Source organism: Leptosomus discolor, chromosome 1 (genome assembly GCF_034619465.1).
Source record: "Leptosomus discolor isolate bLepDis1 chromosome 1, bLepDis1.hap2, whole genome shotgun sequence".
Classification (NCBI taxonomy): domain Eukaryota; kingdom Metazoa; phylum Chordata; class Aves; order Leptosomiformes; family Leptosomidae; genus Leptosomus; species Leptosomus discolor.
The window spans coordinates 209,303,864-209,322,005 of record NC_141391.1 but is presented as its reverse complement, the minus strand read 5'-3'; the positions used below and the strand labels follow the sequence as shown (position 1 = coordinate 209,322,005).

At 39.9% G+C, this 18,142-nt stretch overlaps 1 protein-coding gene across 1 annotated transcript in view; it reads left to right on the top strand.

The window, feature by feature from the left end:
- Nucleotides 1-11,785: 11,785 nt before the first annotated feature.
- Nucleotides 11,786-18,142, top strand: part of SEMA3A (semaphorin 3A) — a 171,791-nt gene continuing 165,434 nt past the window's right edge. Inside the window, exons 1-2 of the mRNA XM_086474513.1 lie at nucleotides 11,786-11,807; nucleotides 12,647-12,844. Coding sequence (XP_086330639.1) covers nucleotides 11,786-11,807; nucleotides 12,647-12,844 — 220 coding nt within the window. The remainder of the gene's footprint in view (nucleotides 11,808-12,646; nucleotides 12,845-18,142) is intronic.

Genomic DNA, 18,142 nt, shown 5'->3' with positions numbered 1-18,142 from the left:
CCTCAAACCAGCTTTGAATAGACCCTTGGTGCTCTAGCTTATATGAATGTCGAGGAAAATATTCCACAGAAGATACCAAAAGTCCATGGAGAAAAACCTTCCCTGTAATTTCAGGTATTGAAAAGAAGATCTTTCCTTATTTGACTACTTGCATACAGAGACTAAATAGCACAGAATTTTAAATGGTTTAATTCCCCAACTTTAAACCCACAAATAGTGCTTTCCAAGAGATTTTCAGAAGTGGTAGCTAACTTGCCTCCAAATATAGCATTCTTATGTTTCAGGACACCCATTACTTGAAATTCAGGCTTTTGAAATTTGGTTCAGATGGAGGCATTCAGAATTAATACACATTTACGAAGATGATGGTACATATTGTACAAGAGCAGATGTGTCAAAGGGAGCTATGTAACACATTTTTCAGCTGCCAGCAGGAGTATGTTAATGACATGATTGTGTGCCACTATGGTGTTTTAACTTAGCTGCTCAGTGATTTTGCCTGTAACATGCTAGGTACAACCATGATAACGTATAAGCAAGAAAAATGCTTGAGATAACAATAATAACAGCAACAGCAACAATAATTATATCACTGTATGTATCTTTATTATAAATGATAGAAAAAGATAAGGAAGAACTACAATCACACACCCCAAAAAGATCTAGAATGTTTTATCATACAAATCAACACAAGATAAAATTGAAAGGTCAAATGTTTGAGGATGAAATAGCGTGCACAGAAAGCTTGCAAACTATTTCCTAGTCTCCAGACTCGAAAATGGCAGAGAAGAACATGTGGCAATTACAAAACCATTTTTATTGCTTTAAAACAACACAGTTTAATTGGTTTCACATAAACATTGAAGCATATCTCAACTATGAGCAAAGTAGTGTACTCAATCATGTTACTTTTAATGGAAATAGTCTTGAAAAGAAGTTGCGCAAAGAACGTTTGTCATAACTGCTGGCCTAACAAGTCATGCAAGCACAACTAGATAAATAAGGTAATGTGTCCTGCCGCTTGTAAGTTAATCCTCCAGTATATTTCATTAGAAGGGTCTTAATTTTCATCTGAATGTCTCTGTCTTAATGAGAATGAGACTTGTGTTTGGCTGAAGCCCAGATCAATTTCATGCAATAACAACAGTAACCACCTCAAACTTAACCTTTCCAGTAACTGAACTATATAATACGCTAAAAAAAAAGAAACATATAAACAAGCAAACAAGTTAAAAGTCTCTATTAAACTGTACTTTGAAAGCTTTGTTTCAGAAGTCTTGAAAATGTGATCAGTGAAGAAATATAGCTTTTGAGGCAGCGGTTGTTGCATGTACAAAATGTTGGTAAAGATTAGTGAAATAGGTTTTGCATTTTTCATGCTGTTTCCACAGGAGATGTGCTGAAAGCCATAAAGATATGCTTCTTTCTCCAACTAATTTATTTCACATATACAGTAATTTGCGGTCAATAAATCTAGGATGGATTTCCATGGTAAGGCATTGGTGTGGCAAACAGAATGGATAATAACTTTATCTATAATGTGGTTGTGGTATTTTTATAATCAGTTTTGTAATGTGATATCACTGGAGAGTAGCATCAACCAGTGTTCAATATTAAACAAAGTTTTCCAAAGCAACACATGCTATGTACTAATTCATGTCATCAGAGATCCATCTTATGGTGTAAGAGACTCATCTTGTGTGCACATGGCTTTCAAGGAGATGATAGCACAGAGAAATTTACTTTTACAGTTCTATAGCTGGGCACTCCAGATGGAACATTTTCCTGTCATAGGACATTTTACCAAGAGGAAAATAATTCCTTTGCCAATCAGAGTTTTCTTAGGAAAACAAAACTTGTGGAACTTCTGAGCTCTGTCATGAGAGATAATGACTTTAAAATAACAATTGAAGTAGAGAACATTCACTAAATATTAGTTTATTTCTTCCACCTGTTGCTTTGTATGTTTAGCATTTTATAAAAAGCAAAATATTTAATTTGAGGAAGTAATTTCCTTAGAAATATCTATTAGAGAAGGAAACATGTTGAAATCCAGTCATTTAAACAATCCAGAATTTAATATTTGTTAAAAATAATTTTCAGCTCAAATCTCTATACAGTGGTCTACTTAAACATGAAACTTTGAGACTCTGGAAACCTTGGTCCTGCATCTGGCTGAGTTAGTCATCAGGCTTAAGTTTAGGCATAGCCTGCCATTTTTCAAGTGTTTTCAGCTGTCAAGAAGAGACGATTCAGGCTACGCAGCATCTGATAACCTGTTTCCCTAGATTCTTATTTTTCTCAGAGGTCCTTCCTTAAAGTTTGAAGTGCGCTAAAAAACAAAAATTGGCTCTCCTTGATTCTGGATTGTGCTGGCTGTCCTACTCATAACAAAATTTCAACACACATGGGCGCAGATCCAGCAAAGCATGTGCATAATTTGAAACCTATGAATAACTCCAGTTAAAGCTGCCAAAGATGGTAGGATGAACAGAGAAACCACTGAATTTCAGAGCAAAAATAAAGGATGAAAATGTATCCTCAAACATAAGACTGCAAACTTTAGAAGGGTACTCACTCAGCACTTGTCAAGAGGGATGTTGCTTTTCAGGTTATTCTCATAAAACATTGTGGTATCTGAAATTCATTGAACAATTCATGAGAAATATATTTGCATTTGATTTTCCCTTTCTTAAGCTTCTGCTTGTTGCAACTTTTAACTCCTGTGGGAGACTGGAGTGAATTATATATGTAATGTTTTTCTACTTCGGCAAAATCATTAGACTTGCATAACCAAGCATTGGATAGAGCGGAAATATTTTTAAAGGTCAAATCATAAAACCGTAAACTCTGGAGGGAACTATCTCTAGGGAGTTATATCAAGTGTACCACTCCCTTGTATGAAAGCTTAATTGATGTCACTTGGTTGAAATTATCATCTCTTGAGCCGAAAGTTGATATGACGTTATGTAACATATCAGAGTAAAATGCATTTTTCGGATCAGATTTTAAGACCAGCTTGTAGTACCACAATTGGTCATTGTAAAAATGATTATTATGTCACAAACAGAGGATTATGATGTCAGGTGGAGAATAAGTGCAGAAGCAGATAAATTCTTAAGAAACAACAGTGATTCTGTTTTAAAGCACTGTCTTCAGAAAGAAAGAATGAGAGAAAAGAAGTACAGGGAAACACACTGCACAGAAGAACACTTGTTTCCAAATAAGATATTTCATAAAGTTTTCCATAAGGTGACAGCTGCATTTTCAAGCACCACATTCTGTTCTCTGTTACAGCAGTGTGAATCCAGAGAAATTGCATTTGAATTGTTGTTGCTTGGGATTGACATCGGGGTAACTGAGAGTAAAATTTGGCTTTAATACGTTTTCTCAGAAATAGAACCCATTTATTCGCCTTCAAAATAGAGAAGGGGGAATTACCACACATCATATGATGTCATGTATCGTTCAACACTTCGGAAGAAAAATAGAGAGCAAGATTTGTTTGAAGTCTGGGGTGCTGGTTTTTTCCTCTTCTTCTCCTTCCAATTTTCACAATTTATTGTGAAACCCTCCTTTGCTGAAGCATGATACAGACTTTTTGGGCACAAGGGAGCTCTCCTAACAGTTGGTTTTGCCATCATAATAAACCCTTTAAGGACACTAATTCTAGGCTTTGGCACACTGTTCCCTGTCGTTAGCAACATCACGCAAAGAGTTTCAAGGCTCTATAACAGCAGCTAAAAGAGACTGTTTAGAACAAAATTGTCATTGGTAAACTTAGCTCTGAGGGGGAACACTGCTTCAAATAGGTAAAGACAGAGCTTGCGTGCATCAGCTTTTGCTATTTTATGTAAAGTCACCTTTCTGAAGCCACTGTGTTTTCCATAACTTTGTCCCTTGGCAGGAGGGGAGGAGGAGAGTGAGGTTAGAGCCACTAAAAGCAAATGACAAGTAGCTTCAGAACCTAAGTACTCACACACCAACCTGCTGTCTTTATTTGTATTCAACAGATGCCTCATTTTTTTACCCCTCACTGCCTAGTCTGTGCTGATCAGTATAAACAATGGAATTTTTGTCTTTATGAACATATTCTTGTTCTGTTTCACTTGAAGGTAAAGACAAACATGAAAAAAAAAAAGAAAAAAAAAGAAAAAAAAAAAGAAAAACAAAGAAAGAAGAAAAGCAACTATCAAAGACATATAGTTTGTAAGATTGTCATGTAAAGCTTTAAGAATTTGGCTGAGAGATTCATGAAACCAGTCCATGATGCGTATAAGCTTTGAACAGAAAGAAAAAACAACAACAAAAAAGAAAACCTGACGGATCCATCTGTGAGATACTGCGAAATACCAGGGAAAATGAAAATGGCTAATTATGCTAATTTTGTTATACTATCCATATATAACATGTACTGTCTCTGTGTGTATATATAGAGAGATACACAGTGTGCATTTATGAGTCCAGTCTTTTTCCATGACTATTTCGGTATAACATATGTTTCAATCATACTATTTTGCATGCACAGAATACCTGGCTTATTAGTATATGATTTTTTTTCCTTCCCAGTCAGATCACAAGTCGCTAAGGTGTTACTGTGTAGCTAATTCTGGTCCAGACTTAACAATTTCTATTGTCATGGGAAATATTTACTGGCAGTACCAGCATCTTTGCCTTTCCTCCTCCTCAGGTACAGGGAACAGGGCAGGCTCTGAGAGAGCAGAAAGCAGTGTCAGCAGATCTCCATTATCGTATGATCTCCAACGGGGTGTCAGGCTGCCGCAGTGCAGCACTTCTCCCCACATCTGGCCATATGTTTCCTTTACCACTTTTACCACCTTTACCACTGCTGTTAGTCTTCAGTCACTGGGTGAGCTGCTCCAGGGAGCTCTGAGCACTGAAACCACAACTTCATATCCTGCTTGGAGAGAATAGAAAAGAGGGAAGATGGACTGCAACTGTTCAGGCTTAGGTTTGACTGCACTTTCACCAAGCCCAAGGGCTGGTGGAAAAAACTCATTATAGAGTCAGGGATGTGTGTTTTATTACCTGATGCTCTTTGTAGTTATGCTTTCTGTATGCACATACAAATGTCAAAGTAGCAAAGTATTTGAAGTATTTCTAGAATGTCTGAGAAACAGAAAACAAGCTGGGTTTTCAGTTATTTTCCTAGAGAATTGTCCTAATGGTATATGTGTGTGCATGTATATAAGCTACGTTTGAATTTCCACAGACAAGATTTATGTGTCCGACTTGGTCAGCTCCATCCTAACTCTGTTTTGGATTTCAACACTTTAGGAGACAGAAGGAATCTTTCTTTCCCGTGTCTGTGTTTCCCTGCCTAAAATATCATGAACTCTGATGTCAGAGAAACAAATAGGAAAATAATGTTGTGGAAAGCTTTTCTGAAAAAATTACAAATTCAGTCCAGAGGACGTATAAAGTTCCCCTCCCCTGCTGAAATCCCTGTTCGCTGGGGATTTAGAGAGGGAAAGTCAGAGTTAGTTAATGCTTTCTTAGAGCTTGTTTTTCTTTGAAACACACACACCTCCCCCCCCCTCCCCCCCCCCTTCTAGCACACACTTCTACATATTGCTGACTCTAAAAGCATTCACAGAGGTCAAATTATTGAAAGTTCAACTAAGTTTTCCTAAGCTATCACAGTTTACTTACCATTCCCAGTTTCCACAGACCATCTGAGCAGTGATTAAATAACTATCAGTTTTGGTATCAGAGGCCATAAACTGACTCTTTAGCCCCTACATTTTGTGTGATATTGTTTGATCTTCCAAAGATGATTTGCACCCACACACTCTGTTCAACAGAATCAGACTTGTAATTTGTCTATGAAAATAACATCCTCATTAAAAAGGTTTTCAGTCTGGAAAGTCAAATAGGGCAGATGTATGAAGATGACAGCCGGTGGTTACAGTTTTGTTGGTCTTATATCTTTGTCATATACTAATGAACCACTCAGCACAAGAAGAAAAAAAAAGACAGAGAGAGAAGAAGTAAGGTCCAAAAAAGAACAATGATCATAGCAGATGTTGCATATGCTTCCAGTTTGTGGTTTGCTGCAATTCAACTGGACTATTTAAAAGCTTGTGATGAATGGGTGGCACACAAGATAGTGTTGTGTCTTTCAAGTTTTGACAGTTGGCAGTAAGGGTTACTAAGCAAAATTACATAGGGCTAAAAGGTTGTCCATGATGGATCCCAGATACAATAGAACTGGGGATTTTCTGTATACGGAGTGATAAGGAGGGACTTTTAGGGCTGATAGGAATGACTTGCATACTATGACAAATGAAGAGGTAAGGATTCGACTGTTGGCGTAGTATGCAAGAAACTCAGGAGCAATTTCTTGTCCTGTTAACGTCTTAGTGTGTGGCCCTGATCAAATCCATTAGGATCAGACCTTGAAAGGTATACAGGGGTCTAAACATGCAAACCAAAACATAAGGGGACTTTCAAAGACAAGTAGGAAATCCTGAAAAACCATACTGATCTATGTCTTATTTTTCTGAGTTGTAGCAGTTTCTTGGGTTTTATGCAGGAAAATATTTTCTGTATCGTGATTGTTCCAATTTTTAAAAAAAACTGTGGGTGATAAAAGCCAAAATTGGATTTGAATGCCAAAGTAACTGAATCTGTAATGCATTTGTGTGTAATACACCTTGCAAGCTGGCTCTTCAGCCAGCAGTGGGGAAAAGGACAGGACTGGTTTATAACCTATCTTCCCAGAGATTCACCAACCACTAAAACTGTTGAGTTAGAGGAGCAAGTCATTCTGCAGCTGGTCATTTGGAAGGAGACCTTCCGGCTTGATTAGACTTTCCTCAACAAAGTTCATGCATCAAGCCTGGAATAGGCTTTAAAGAGCCAAAAGTTTCATGGCTGCTGTTACTTTGTTTTCCCCTTTATAATGACTTTTCTCAAATTGGCTTTGCTCTGAAGAATTAGAACATCAAATATTTCTTTGCATTTCCCTCATCTCCTGTAAAAAACCATAAGTCCTTGCCAGTATTTCCTCAATGAAGGCCCAACAGCCAATAAACATAAGCAATCAGAGGGACGGAAGTCTCTGTACTTGAAAGTTAATAGACTTGGAAGTTTTGTTCAATTTGGGTGAGTACGCCAGAGCTAATCCATTGGAAACAGAAGCTACTGACCCATATCAGGAGTTGGGGAAAATAAGCTTTTCATAACTCTTACTAATATCACATGCCTGGCACTGAGCTATTAGGGTGGGTTTCTTACCGTGGCTCTGGGTATCACGGTTGCCATGCGTTTGCGTATGAGAAGAATATCAGGCAGCAGAGGCCAAGGGAATAGAAAAGGTTTGTTTAGTTTGAAGAGCAATCTGAAAATGCTGCTGTTCAGACAGGCATATAACCTGTCTACAGAACAGGATGCAAAGAATATTTTTGAAGAATTTGATGAGGTGTTTAATAGACCTGAAAGCATTGTGAATAAAACACATCGTACTGATACAGATCCCATTATGCTGCCAAAAGTACAAGCATCACATATAGTACAGTCTCATTAGTCCTGAGAAATGGAGGAAAAGTTGATTGTGACAAGATGGTAAGATGCAGTGTTATTGAGAGAACGCAGATACTAACTGGTGTGGTTAGCAACCCGATCACATGCAATAATAAGAAATGTTACAGGTTTATGCAGATTCAGGCGATTTGAATAAGGCTACCAAATGCGACATAGCCCAAGGGAGTGCTGGGGAAAGACATGTCTAGACTTCCAACAGCAAGAATATTTCCAGATCGAGATGCAAGCCGGTGATTTTGGCAAATCCAGTTTGATAAAATGTTAAACTCTACACCTTCAACTCCTTTCGTGCTGATGCACTTTTAAATAACTTTGCTCTGTGATTGCTTCAGAACTTAAAAAGTGCCACCCCACAGAATTTTAAATCTTTTAAAATCCAGGTGGAAGCAGCTATTTATAACCTCTTGAGCTAATGTGATAATCATCAACGCTGTAAAAGTAATTGCTGATATCCAGTTCAGCAGGTCTGGATATCAGAGGCATTTTTCTTTACTGTATAGGCCTTTTATAGATTTCATTCTTTTTCCCTTTTTTTTTTTTTTCCCCATAAGAAAAAAGGTAAGAACAACTGTGTCAGCATTAAGGTCTATGTCAAATAGATTCCAGTTTAGATTCCTGTCTGATACAGGCAAAGGACTTGAACCCAGAGGTAGAGCTTCATGACATGTTGCCTTCAGAATTGAGGCCATATTCCTCTGCATTACAGCTTTTCCCCAATTCCAGTTCACAATTCTTTCTACTCCGTTAGCTGGTGCATGCACAGCATCTGTGTGAAAAACAACCCTTTTCATATGCCCACAAAGATTATTTTTAAACATTCTTTTTCACCATGTTTCAAGTATGTCCCCACAAAAAGTTTGTAGCATCCTGAAAGACAGAGCAGCAGTCTGTGACATAAAAGCAAAATGCGGTAGATTATGGCTGGATATTCTTAAATAAGATTTTGTTTCTGAGGTCAATATGTTGTGAAAGTACATCCTGGGTCTCTCACACATCACACGACAAATGAACTAACAATTGGGCTCTAGACTGAACCTTTTTTTGGGCCAATAATTATTCAGTTATTCTAAAACATGTTACAAGCATCATTATGTATAAAACCGGAGCAATTTCATGGGGACTCTGCAGAATTGTAAATATTCTGCTTATCAAGCAACTCACCTACTACAGAAGAAAATATCAGGTAGTGTATCTGAATTAAGATTTCACATTTCCTACAGGAGTGTGTTCTATAGGGAGGTTTTTAGCAATCAGATACAGACTGAGAGGGCTTTTCTTTCTCTGATTTTAACCAGAAATTGCACTCTCAATGCAAGAAAACTTTCCCTCAAAAATTACTGGATTAGTATTGCATCTCAAAACCAGATTCTGGTAGTTCCTGCGTAGTTCTGAGAAGGACCTGATCACATCAATATAAACAAGTAATGACTCATCTAAAACACAGGAAATGATTCTGAAAACATAAGTACGTTTTTAAAGCATGCTAAAGACTTTCTTAGAGTAGTTAAGCTTTCAAGAGCTTCTAAGTATAAAAATCACAGCAGCAGTGAAAAGGTTTAAAGTAATCATGAGTCAAGTAACACTATTTCTGAGTAATGAGAAGCACCAAATGATGCCAATTTGTGATTGAAAGAGTAATTCTGCATGGATGGTCAACAGTGAAAGCCCAGACACATCCAAGTATAACTATTTGTAGGATCTATCAATGTGAAGTCGCTACGCATATTGAAAGGTGATATAAAAAACTCCAAATGCCACACAGCATGAGACCAGAAATATTAAACAGAGCCCATAAGTGCCTATCTGGGTTTTGAGATGTAAAACACTATATAGAATGTCATATAAATGCCGTTACAGAAAATAAAAATAAAATCTGCAACAAATATGGGAAACAATATGAACTGCTATTCCTTTTGAACTTGCCGAGCAATAATGAAATAATTAATTAAGCTGATTACTGTGGTCTTCTTTTCTTCAGGGGAGAAGGGTATTTTTTGAAGAATTGAGGAAAGTTTGGATTTTATTTTTTTCCTCTCTCTCAACTTAACAGCCAGATCGCTTTCAAAAGACCAAAGAAAAAAGGTGGATTGTCATTTAAAAGTGAGTTGTTGCCCACCCTAAATTCCCAGAGTTGACGTTTCTGGCACTTGCCATAGAAGCTTTGGCCAAATCATTCATTCCAAGCAGAGCCCAGTTTTGCCTTGGCAGAAGCAACATATGGCAATGGGTGTCCTTGAGATATAAAGCCTCGTCAAGCACCACTGAAGTGCTGCCATTGCACCTCTCCTTATAAGGGGGTGCAGCATATGCTATCCCGACTAGCTGATTAGCACTACTTAGAGCTAAATCGCAGGAGGACGACCCACGGGATCTGTTTTTACCCTTCTCTGTGTCTTCAGACTGGCATATCCCACAGAGGAAGGCAAACGTGAGTGGTCTCTCACATGAAGGATGCAAAAAGTATCTCTCATCTCTCCTAAAATGATGCTGTATTTTATCTTTCAGGTGCAATCTTGGATAAGCTAGTACTCATTGCATCTAATCCATATGTTTTCTGGGCAAAATATATATTGACTGGTGACCATGATTTGTAATTTTGGTGGCCGTAAAATAGTCTGGAGTGTTACACATTCATTCTACACGAGAAAGCTAGAATTTTAGCTTTGTACTCTCTTTTCTTGATAAGAAAAAAAAAAAAAAAAGTAGTCATGCCTTCTTTATGCAACTAGAAGTAAATTGAGTGTAACAACATCATTGTAAAATGATGTGCTTTATAAAGTCCTGAATATGGTGCATCTTTTGTGTTTTGTTTCTAATTGTTTGCTCAATACAAAAGGATAATTCATTAGGCCAATTCTCCAAATAATCTCAAAGTGACATGAATTCCTTTGCAGAGTGAATGTCTGTAGCAAGTAATCCATGGAAAACAGACAGGCGTCTCTTGTCATTTTGGAGCTCTAATCCGCTGCCTGGAGCATGAAAATGCTCAGGATAACAAGTGTGGGAATGACCAAAACCAACATTATTTTTTTATTTTATTTTCTTAACAATGCTGCTGATCAATGGAATTGCTGATTCTGGCAGATACAATGACATGGGATTAATGAATTAAGCTCAGGAAGCAGAAGAATTTGTTAAAGAGGAGAGGGGAAAAGCCCCTTCTTTTCCACTGGTGTGTGAATATTAAGCAATGAAAGCAGCAATGACACAAAATTTTAGCCCTTGCTTTACCGCAGCACCAAGCCTTGTTCTGCACGAGTCTTTACATTTTAATTAGAACCATACTGACACTCGCATTTTCAAGTATGAACTTCAGTTTCAAAGTTAAGACTGTTTCCTAGATGCTGGTTTAGTAGCTCAGTCTGAACACAGAAAAGAGATGCTGTGTTCTGTAAAATTCAGTGTAGTGTGGTCATGGTTGGTAGGACTAGATAACTGTTTTTTAATAGGCAGTAAATAACGGTAAAAGGAAGGAAGAGATCTCACAGAAATACCATAGGCTCTGTCACCATAAAGCACTCACGGACACTTTTTTTTTCTACAAAAGTACAGAACAAAATAAAGAAGGGTCATCATGCTTCTTTGATGATGCCAATGCTTTGTAAAGGTGGATTGCCAGGCAATATTGCATTAGGAATGTAATACAGGGTACATATCTGTGTAAGACATTACATTCCAAAATGCACATTAAATTCATATTCAGCACAGCACGGAAAATTTAATAAACCATCACTCACTAGAAGGGGGTTGTTGGGTTGTTCAGATGTGTGGGAGGGAAGCGCTTAAGGTTGCTTATATGTTTTTGTTTACAGCTCCTTTACATTTAGAAGACCTCTGGGGATTTTTTGTGTCCTTTTGTTTAAACAAACAAACAAAAAACATTGTCTAGTTTCACGGCATAAAAATGTAAGTTTATAATAATCACGCAGTCCTAGCAATTGGAAGGTTTGGAAGGTTTTTAACTTATAAGAACACTTCAGAGAATACTCTAGTGTAATTTATAAGCCCCTCTAGACCTGTACATGTCTTGAACTGATTGTTGAAGTGGGCTTTACTAGGAATTTCTTTCGCTGAATCGGAGTAGAGCAGGAGGTGGGGAGGGCGGAGGGTTAGAGCAACCTTCCCTAACAAGGCTTTAAAAGCTTCAGTGGTAAAGTTATGCTAATGGAAGACTTTGTTACTTGTTTTTAACCGGGAGCAACCCGAGGAGGATTACGTTATGGGCAGGAGATGTTATTTATGTGGGCAGCAACATCGTGGGTTGTGTTGTGCTGTTGTTTTTAAAGGGGGATGTACATCTTTTAATTAGAACTGTAAAATGAAATGAAATTAAAAAAAAAAAAAAAACCAACCCAAAACCAACCAACAAACCCAAAACCAAACCCAACAACCTGGACAATGACATAAAATAGCTGGCGAAATTTATAGCTCCGTGCCTTTCCCAGGCTGGGTGGAGGTTTCTGTTCTCTCCTCTGATCTCTGCCGCGATTTTTTTTTTTCTTTTTTTTTTTTTTTTTACATGTGTGGTGTGACAGCCGGGGAAGGGGAAGGCGGGGGGGCGGCGGGGGGGGGGGGGGGGGAAGGGGGGGGGGGTCGAGCTTCCCTGCGCTCCCATTGTCAGCCGCTCTCGGGAGCGCGGGGAGAACCGGTGTCCCCCGTGCCTCCATGTGCGCGGGGCTGCGCCGCGCCGCGCCCGCCCCTGCCGCCCGGGACCCGCCCGCCGCGCGGGGAGCGGGGCGCCGGCCAGCCCCGGCCCCGGCCCCGGCCCCAGCCCCAGCCCCGGCCCAGCCCCGGCCCCGGCCCCTGCCCCTGCCCCCGGCCCGCGCCGCCGCCCGCCGCCGCCGCCGCCCGCATCATGCCGCCCCCCCGCCCGCACGCCACTCGCGCCCGGGGGCTGCCTCCCTTTCCGGCCCGCGGCGTGTGCGTGAGAGGGGCTTGAAGTTGCCCCGGCGGCGGCGGCGGCGGCGGCGGCGGCGGCGGCGAGGCGGGGGGCCGGGGCGGCTGGCGGCGGCGGCGGGGCGCGGCGGGGCGCGGCGGGGCGCGGAGCCCACCCCCATCACCTGTTACCTCCGCTCCCCAGGTTGCCTGAAGTTCCCCGGCGGCGCCCGGCAGGACGGGGAGCGCCGCGGCTCCGGCTGGCAGGGACGCTACAGTGGCTGCTGCAGCATGGGCTGGCTCAGGGGGATTGCCTTGCTTTCCTTGGGAGTATTACTAGCAGGAAGAGTGAACTGCCAGCATGTGAAGAATAATGTGCCAAGGCTCAAATTATCCTATAAAGGTAAGCCTGTTGTTCTCTCTCAGTCTCGCTTTTCCTCAAAAGCTCTCCTCCTTGCCCCGTCGCTACCCCCTCTCCCCACCTTCCTCTCCCGGGTTCTCCGTATCTTCCAAAGGGGAAATTTGCATTAGGAGAAATTTCGGAAAAAAAAATACTTAAAACAGCCGCTCCGTGCTACGATCGGTACCACGCAGTTTGAACACAGACAAAGAAGAGTTAGTTGCATTTGCAGACAAGGAGTCCGGATCGTGCTGATCCGTGGAAGAGTGTTTTTCAGTCTTGTGCTGTTTCATCGGACTTTAAAACGATGAGACGTGTTTGGCCACCCAGCTCATCTCTCCCGTGCTGGGCATGTAGCGCACCCACAATACCGGGTCTGTTTCAAACAGCACGGAATAGATGAAGATTTACATTTTCCTTTATTTTAGGCATGAAGTGGTTAATTTTCAAGTCATGAATATTCAGTTTGTACAAATCTGACAATCAGATGCCTAACATAAGCAGTAGATGGTGGGTTTGCCAAGAAACTATAAACTGAAAGGAACAGATCAGTCCAGAAAAGGAGGAAAGGACTGCTATATGCACTAGAAAATACTGCCTATGGATGGGTAATGCAGCGCAGTTTGTTTGAACTGGGATTGGTTTTGGTGTAGTCTGATGTGTTTCATTAGAGATCACAGGGAAGGTGTAACTGAAGAAAGAGAGCTGTGAGATTACGTTTACGTTTGAAATTGTGTAATGCCACTCACACTGCAATTGTCAGTAATTAACTTTTGTGTAATACGGCCAGTATTAAAGGAGACCTCTGAAGTAGGCAGAGGCTTTTCTTTATCAGCATAGTTTCTCTGTAAGTACCTTTTCAGAAGAATTCACCAAATCCGGAGAATGTGCAACTGAGGAAGAAGTTTAAAATGTGAGAGCTCTAAAGTATTATGTCTAGAAGGGAGATCTGTACATCTGCGTGCATGTACATCTCTCTCTGAGGACCTGCCTTCTCATGGTTCCCAGATTATTGAAGGTGGAGAGAAGGAGCAGCAGCTACGGTTCTGAAAGAAGGGAGGAAAAGTAACACACTGCTGCTGCAGTGGAAAAAAGGAGAACATGTGTGTGCATGCCTGGTCATAGATGTCAATCTCAGTTTACAGTATACTGTCAATACATCTCTTGCCAGTAGAAATATATTTTCCAAATTTTTTCATCTTTCTCGTGCTGCAAATGAGAGGGGGAAAGTCCTCTCTGATACATGGCAGACGTCATTTTCGCACTCCAGACAAAAAACAAAAATTAAACACCTGCAAAACTTGGATGCACTGTATGAAATAAGTGCGTGTGCAGGGTTTTATTAAAGAACACATAGATGCATATTTGTGTGCGTTTAAACTTGAAAAGATACATATGAAAAGAACAGTTTAAGGGGTTCAGAATCTGTTAATTTGTTTTTCATAAGAAAAGCCATTTGTGTTTAACACCAAATTGATTATTTTGAATAACGGAGTCGGAAGAAAGCTTCTGCCATAAGTACACTCATGTCAAAAAACTCATTAAAGACCTCTGAATTGCTTCCAAACTTTCACAATCATAGTGAAGCTCAGATTAGTATAGAGAAGCATAAATGCTGTAAAAATACCCTGTAAAGGGATTTAATGGGTAATTAATTATTGTTTGTTTTTTTTTTTTTCACCCTTTTAAAGTTTATTGGTAGCTCAAGTCTGCTACCCCTGCTCATGCTGACTAAATTCACAGAAACTAATTTCAAAGGATGGCCAAATCTGACTGATAGTGGTTTTCTTTTTTTTTCTTTTTTGGTTTTCTTTTTTCACCCCGCTGGTACTGTATCTACATACACTTTGGCAACATTTTGCTGCTGTGCTGATTGGCTGTTTTCCAGTTCTGCTCTTGCTGGGGGAAAGGGTCTCATTTTCATTTCTTAAATACATCAGACATCAATTTTTAATATACAATCTATCCTATATGAGCAAAACCGGAAACAAAGGAACATTGAAACTTTTGTTATAATTGGCGGATCATTGTGAAAAGAAAGTGAGTTGAAATGCTGAGCAACCCTATCTCCTCTCTAGTAAAGAAAGTAAATGCATAGTTGATTCAAAGCAAGTTAAAGTCTGAAGACTTACAGGAATCCACACTCTGGCCTTTCATTCATATGTATACTTAATCACATATTTGATGTAAGGCATGTGTAACCCTAAAATTCAGATCAGACTACTCACGTGCTTGATGTTAAGTACCAGTGTAAATGCCTGGGCAGGTCAAGAGGAGCCTGTTGCCTGTGCTGCTGCATTGATCCCTAAGTGTGGGATATCGCTATTAGTCAGGGAAAACTAAACCTTATCAGCTGGTGCTTTTCCAGACAAATTTTGCTGCCAGCAGAGTATTCTATGCACAGATCAATGTTAACACCTTGCGTAGGAACAGCTTTAAGAGCTGTAGGTATTGAAAATATGTCTTTTAGGCACTGACTGAATACCTTACATGCTAATAGGTATCTCTCAGAGTATACCTCACCACTGTATGACTATGTGATTCATCTCTATTGAAACTGCCAGCAATTAGGAAAAGAAGCTACCCAGTTACTTACCAACTCTGCCTCTTCATAAAGAGCTGTGGTTGAGTAAAATAAACTTACAAAATTAAAAAAAAAAAAACCCATGCACACACAAGGTAAAAAGAATGACCCAAGTGACTTCTCTTTTTAGTGACTGTCACTGTGCTTTCTTCTAGCATGCATGCTTGGTTTTTGCCTAAACAAATGCCTTGGAGCTAATTGTTGGTGCTTTATTTCAAAAGAAAAGCAAGGATGTATTTTAACTTCTTGTTTTTCTCGACTAATTAGATGTCAAACATGGTTAAAAAGCTCAGGCATTTGCTTTAAAAGTTAGCAAAACGAGTCATGAAGGGTTAAATCCCTGCCAACCTTGATTTCCTATGGCCACTTGCTTTCAAAGGTCCAGTATTAGCTCTGCCATTTCCCAGGTTACAGGACAGAAGCTTTGGTGAACCCCTAGTCTTGCTTCCTCTTAACTTGTTGTCACTCAGTCTTACAGAAGATTAGAAGCATCCTACGGGGCATGTTACGGATAGGAAGAGGAAGAGAAAGTGCATAAATGCATCTATTAAGGCCACATCTGCGGACTGAAAAGGTCCTTTCTGTTTATTGTGAAACAGAGGTCTGGTTGTTTGGTTTATATCACCTTGATTTTGGTGGCATACTAAAGGAAGGAAATATGAGGAGAGCACTAGGGAAATCCTTGTCCAGCTGAAATCTGTGGCGAAGCTCCTGTTTGGTACCATCAGGGTTTTGCTCCTTACATTTTAAAGTTTCCAAGCATTTTCATCTTAGTGCAGGGATTGGAAAGGTTTTGCACAGATGATATTTATCTCCTTATTCCAGTGAAAGGCAATTGATATGATTAAAGACCTGATCCAAAGTTCATTGAAGTCAGTAAGTTCTGGATCATAGCCTAAATGTGGTAAAACCAGATATAAAACTGAGAGCTCATTGAGCCCTTCAACCTCTGAGCTCCTCTTTTTGTGTCCTTCAGAGACTTTGTGTCCTTTTTGAAAAGTAACAAGAAATGTCGTTGCTGATATGTCCAAAGTAAAGGAATATTTTCTTAAAGGCTGTAGGGAGTTTTGTTGTTGTCTTTTTTGGTTTTGTTGTTTTTTTTTTTTTTCTTTTAATCTCATTGGCTTCAATTTCGGTGTCAGTTGTAAGAGTCTGTATAGTGTCACTAGGTCACAGATTCTGTTCAGGAAACTTCTATTGAGCACAGAGTTCTCAGAAAGGTGGTGATCAAGTTGAGTGTGCAAAGTTTAAAACAATAAATATAGTCTTAACTCCAGATGGATTTCTTGTATCGTTTATTGTTTCCTATTTTCTTTTGCTGTCCTCTGTATGGGGAGGTAACAGCACAGAGATGGAACCAGCTACAGCAACTTTTAAATATAAACATATAAACCCAAAGAAAGAGAGAGTTTCCATTAATGATTCTTTGATTTACAGGTTTTTTTCTAAGGCAACCCCGATTTTTGTCTCCACATGAGTAAATCTTGCGAACCCAACTTTCTCAAATCCATCTGTCGCGTCCTATTTGTCTATTGAAAATTACTAAATGCTGTAAGTATGTTTTGTAAGAGAACATGTGTGGTTCTCCTTTGTTATTGTTGCTCAATTGGATACATATTACTTGGGAATAAGTAACTGAAAAAGCATTGCACACAGATTTAGCTCTATTGCTCCCTGGCTCCAATTCAAGCCATATTAAAAATAAGTGCCTTGTTTAAAGTTGCAGTGATAGTGAGAATTACTCCATCCTTGACGTGCAGTTGATTTACAATTTTATAGGATGGATTTTTATACGGATGAAATCCTGGCCCTAGTGAAAGTAATGGCAAAACTTCTGTCTGTTTCAATCTGTCCAACACGCTGTGACGAGGGAGGAATGACACCGCACTGAATTACCTGTATGTACGCTAGTGTAAATATGATACCTGGTTTGTAGTTTGTTGACCTAGTCTGGTTGTAGTTGATGACCTGCCGGCGGGTTTGATTGTGGTTTTTCCTTTCCGTCAAACTCTATAACTCACAATTGAATACCTCCACAAATGGTGGGAAAGCAGGACAAAGTGGGAGAAGGAAATGGGGAGAGAAATATCGACAAGGGAGCCTGTCTCTCTTGAGTTGGGACCTGTATTAGAGTTTTTCTCAGATTTCAAGGTATCTGCTTAAAAACCCCTTTTGCTTAAACTATGTTTTAAGCATCTTGTCTGAGGGAAAAGCCTATCTAACATGCTTGAAAAGAATAGAAGGGCAGCTTAGACTTAGGAAGAAGACTGTGAAGGAAGGCAAACCTTCTAGACATGGGTTTGTAACACTTTTTAGCTTCCATCATTCCTGACAGCATTTCTGCATGGCTCTGGTGCTCTTGGACCTCACTGTTCAGTCAGTGCAGGAGGCTGGGAGGCAGTGAAGCTGTCAGACGCAGCCACAGCCTCTTCAGCCTTTTTTTTGCCCCAAAATGATGTCCTTCAGAGAAGATCTGTGTGTTGCTTTTTCTAGTATTGTTTGAGTGGGGTCTTCACAAGACCTGAGAACTGTCGGGGGAGATGGTAGGACTACCCTGCCTGCCTCTGACATGACCCACAGGCTGACAGAAGGGAGAAGCTGATGAAGGAAGTGCCTGAGCTCGGATCTTGCCTATATAGGGAAATTTTCAGCTAGCTAATTAAGGTCAGTGTAATTGGAATAAGGAGGGTGAAAACCTAGCCCAACATTTTCATTTT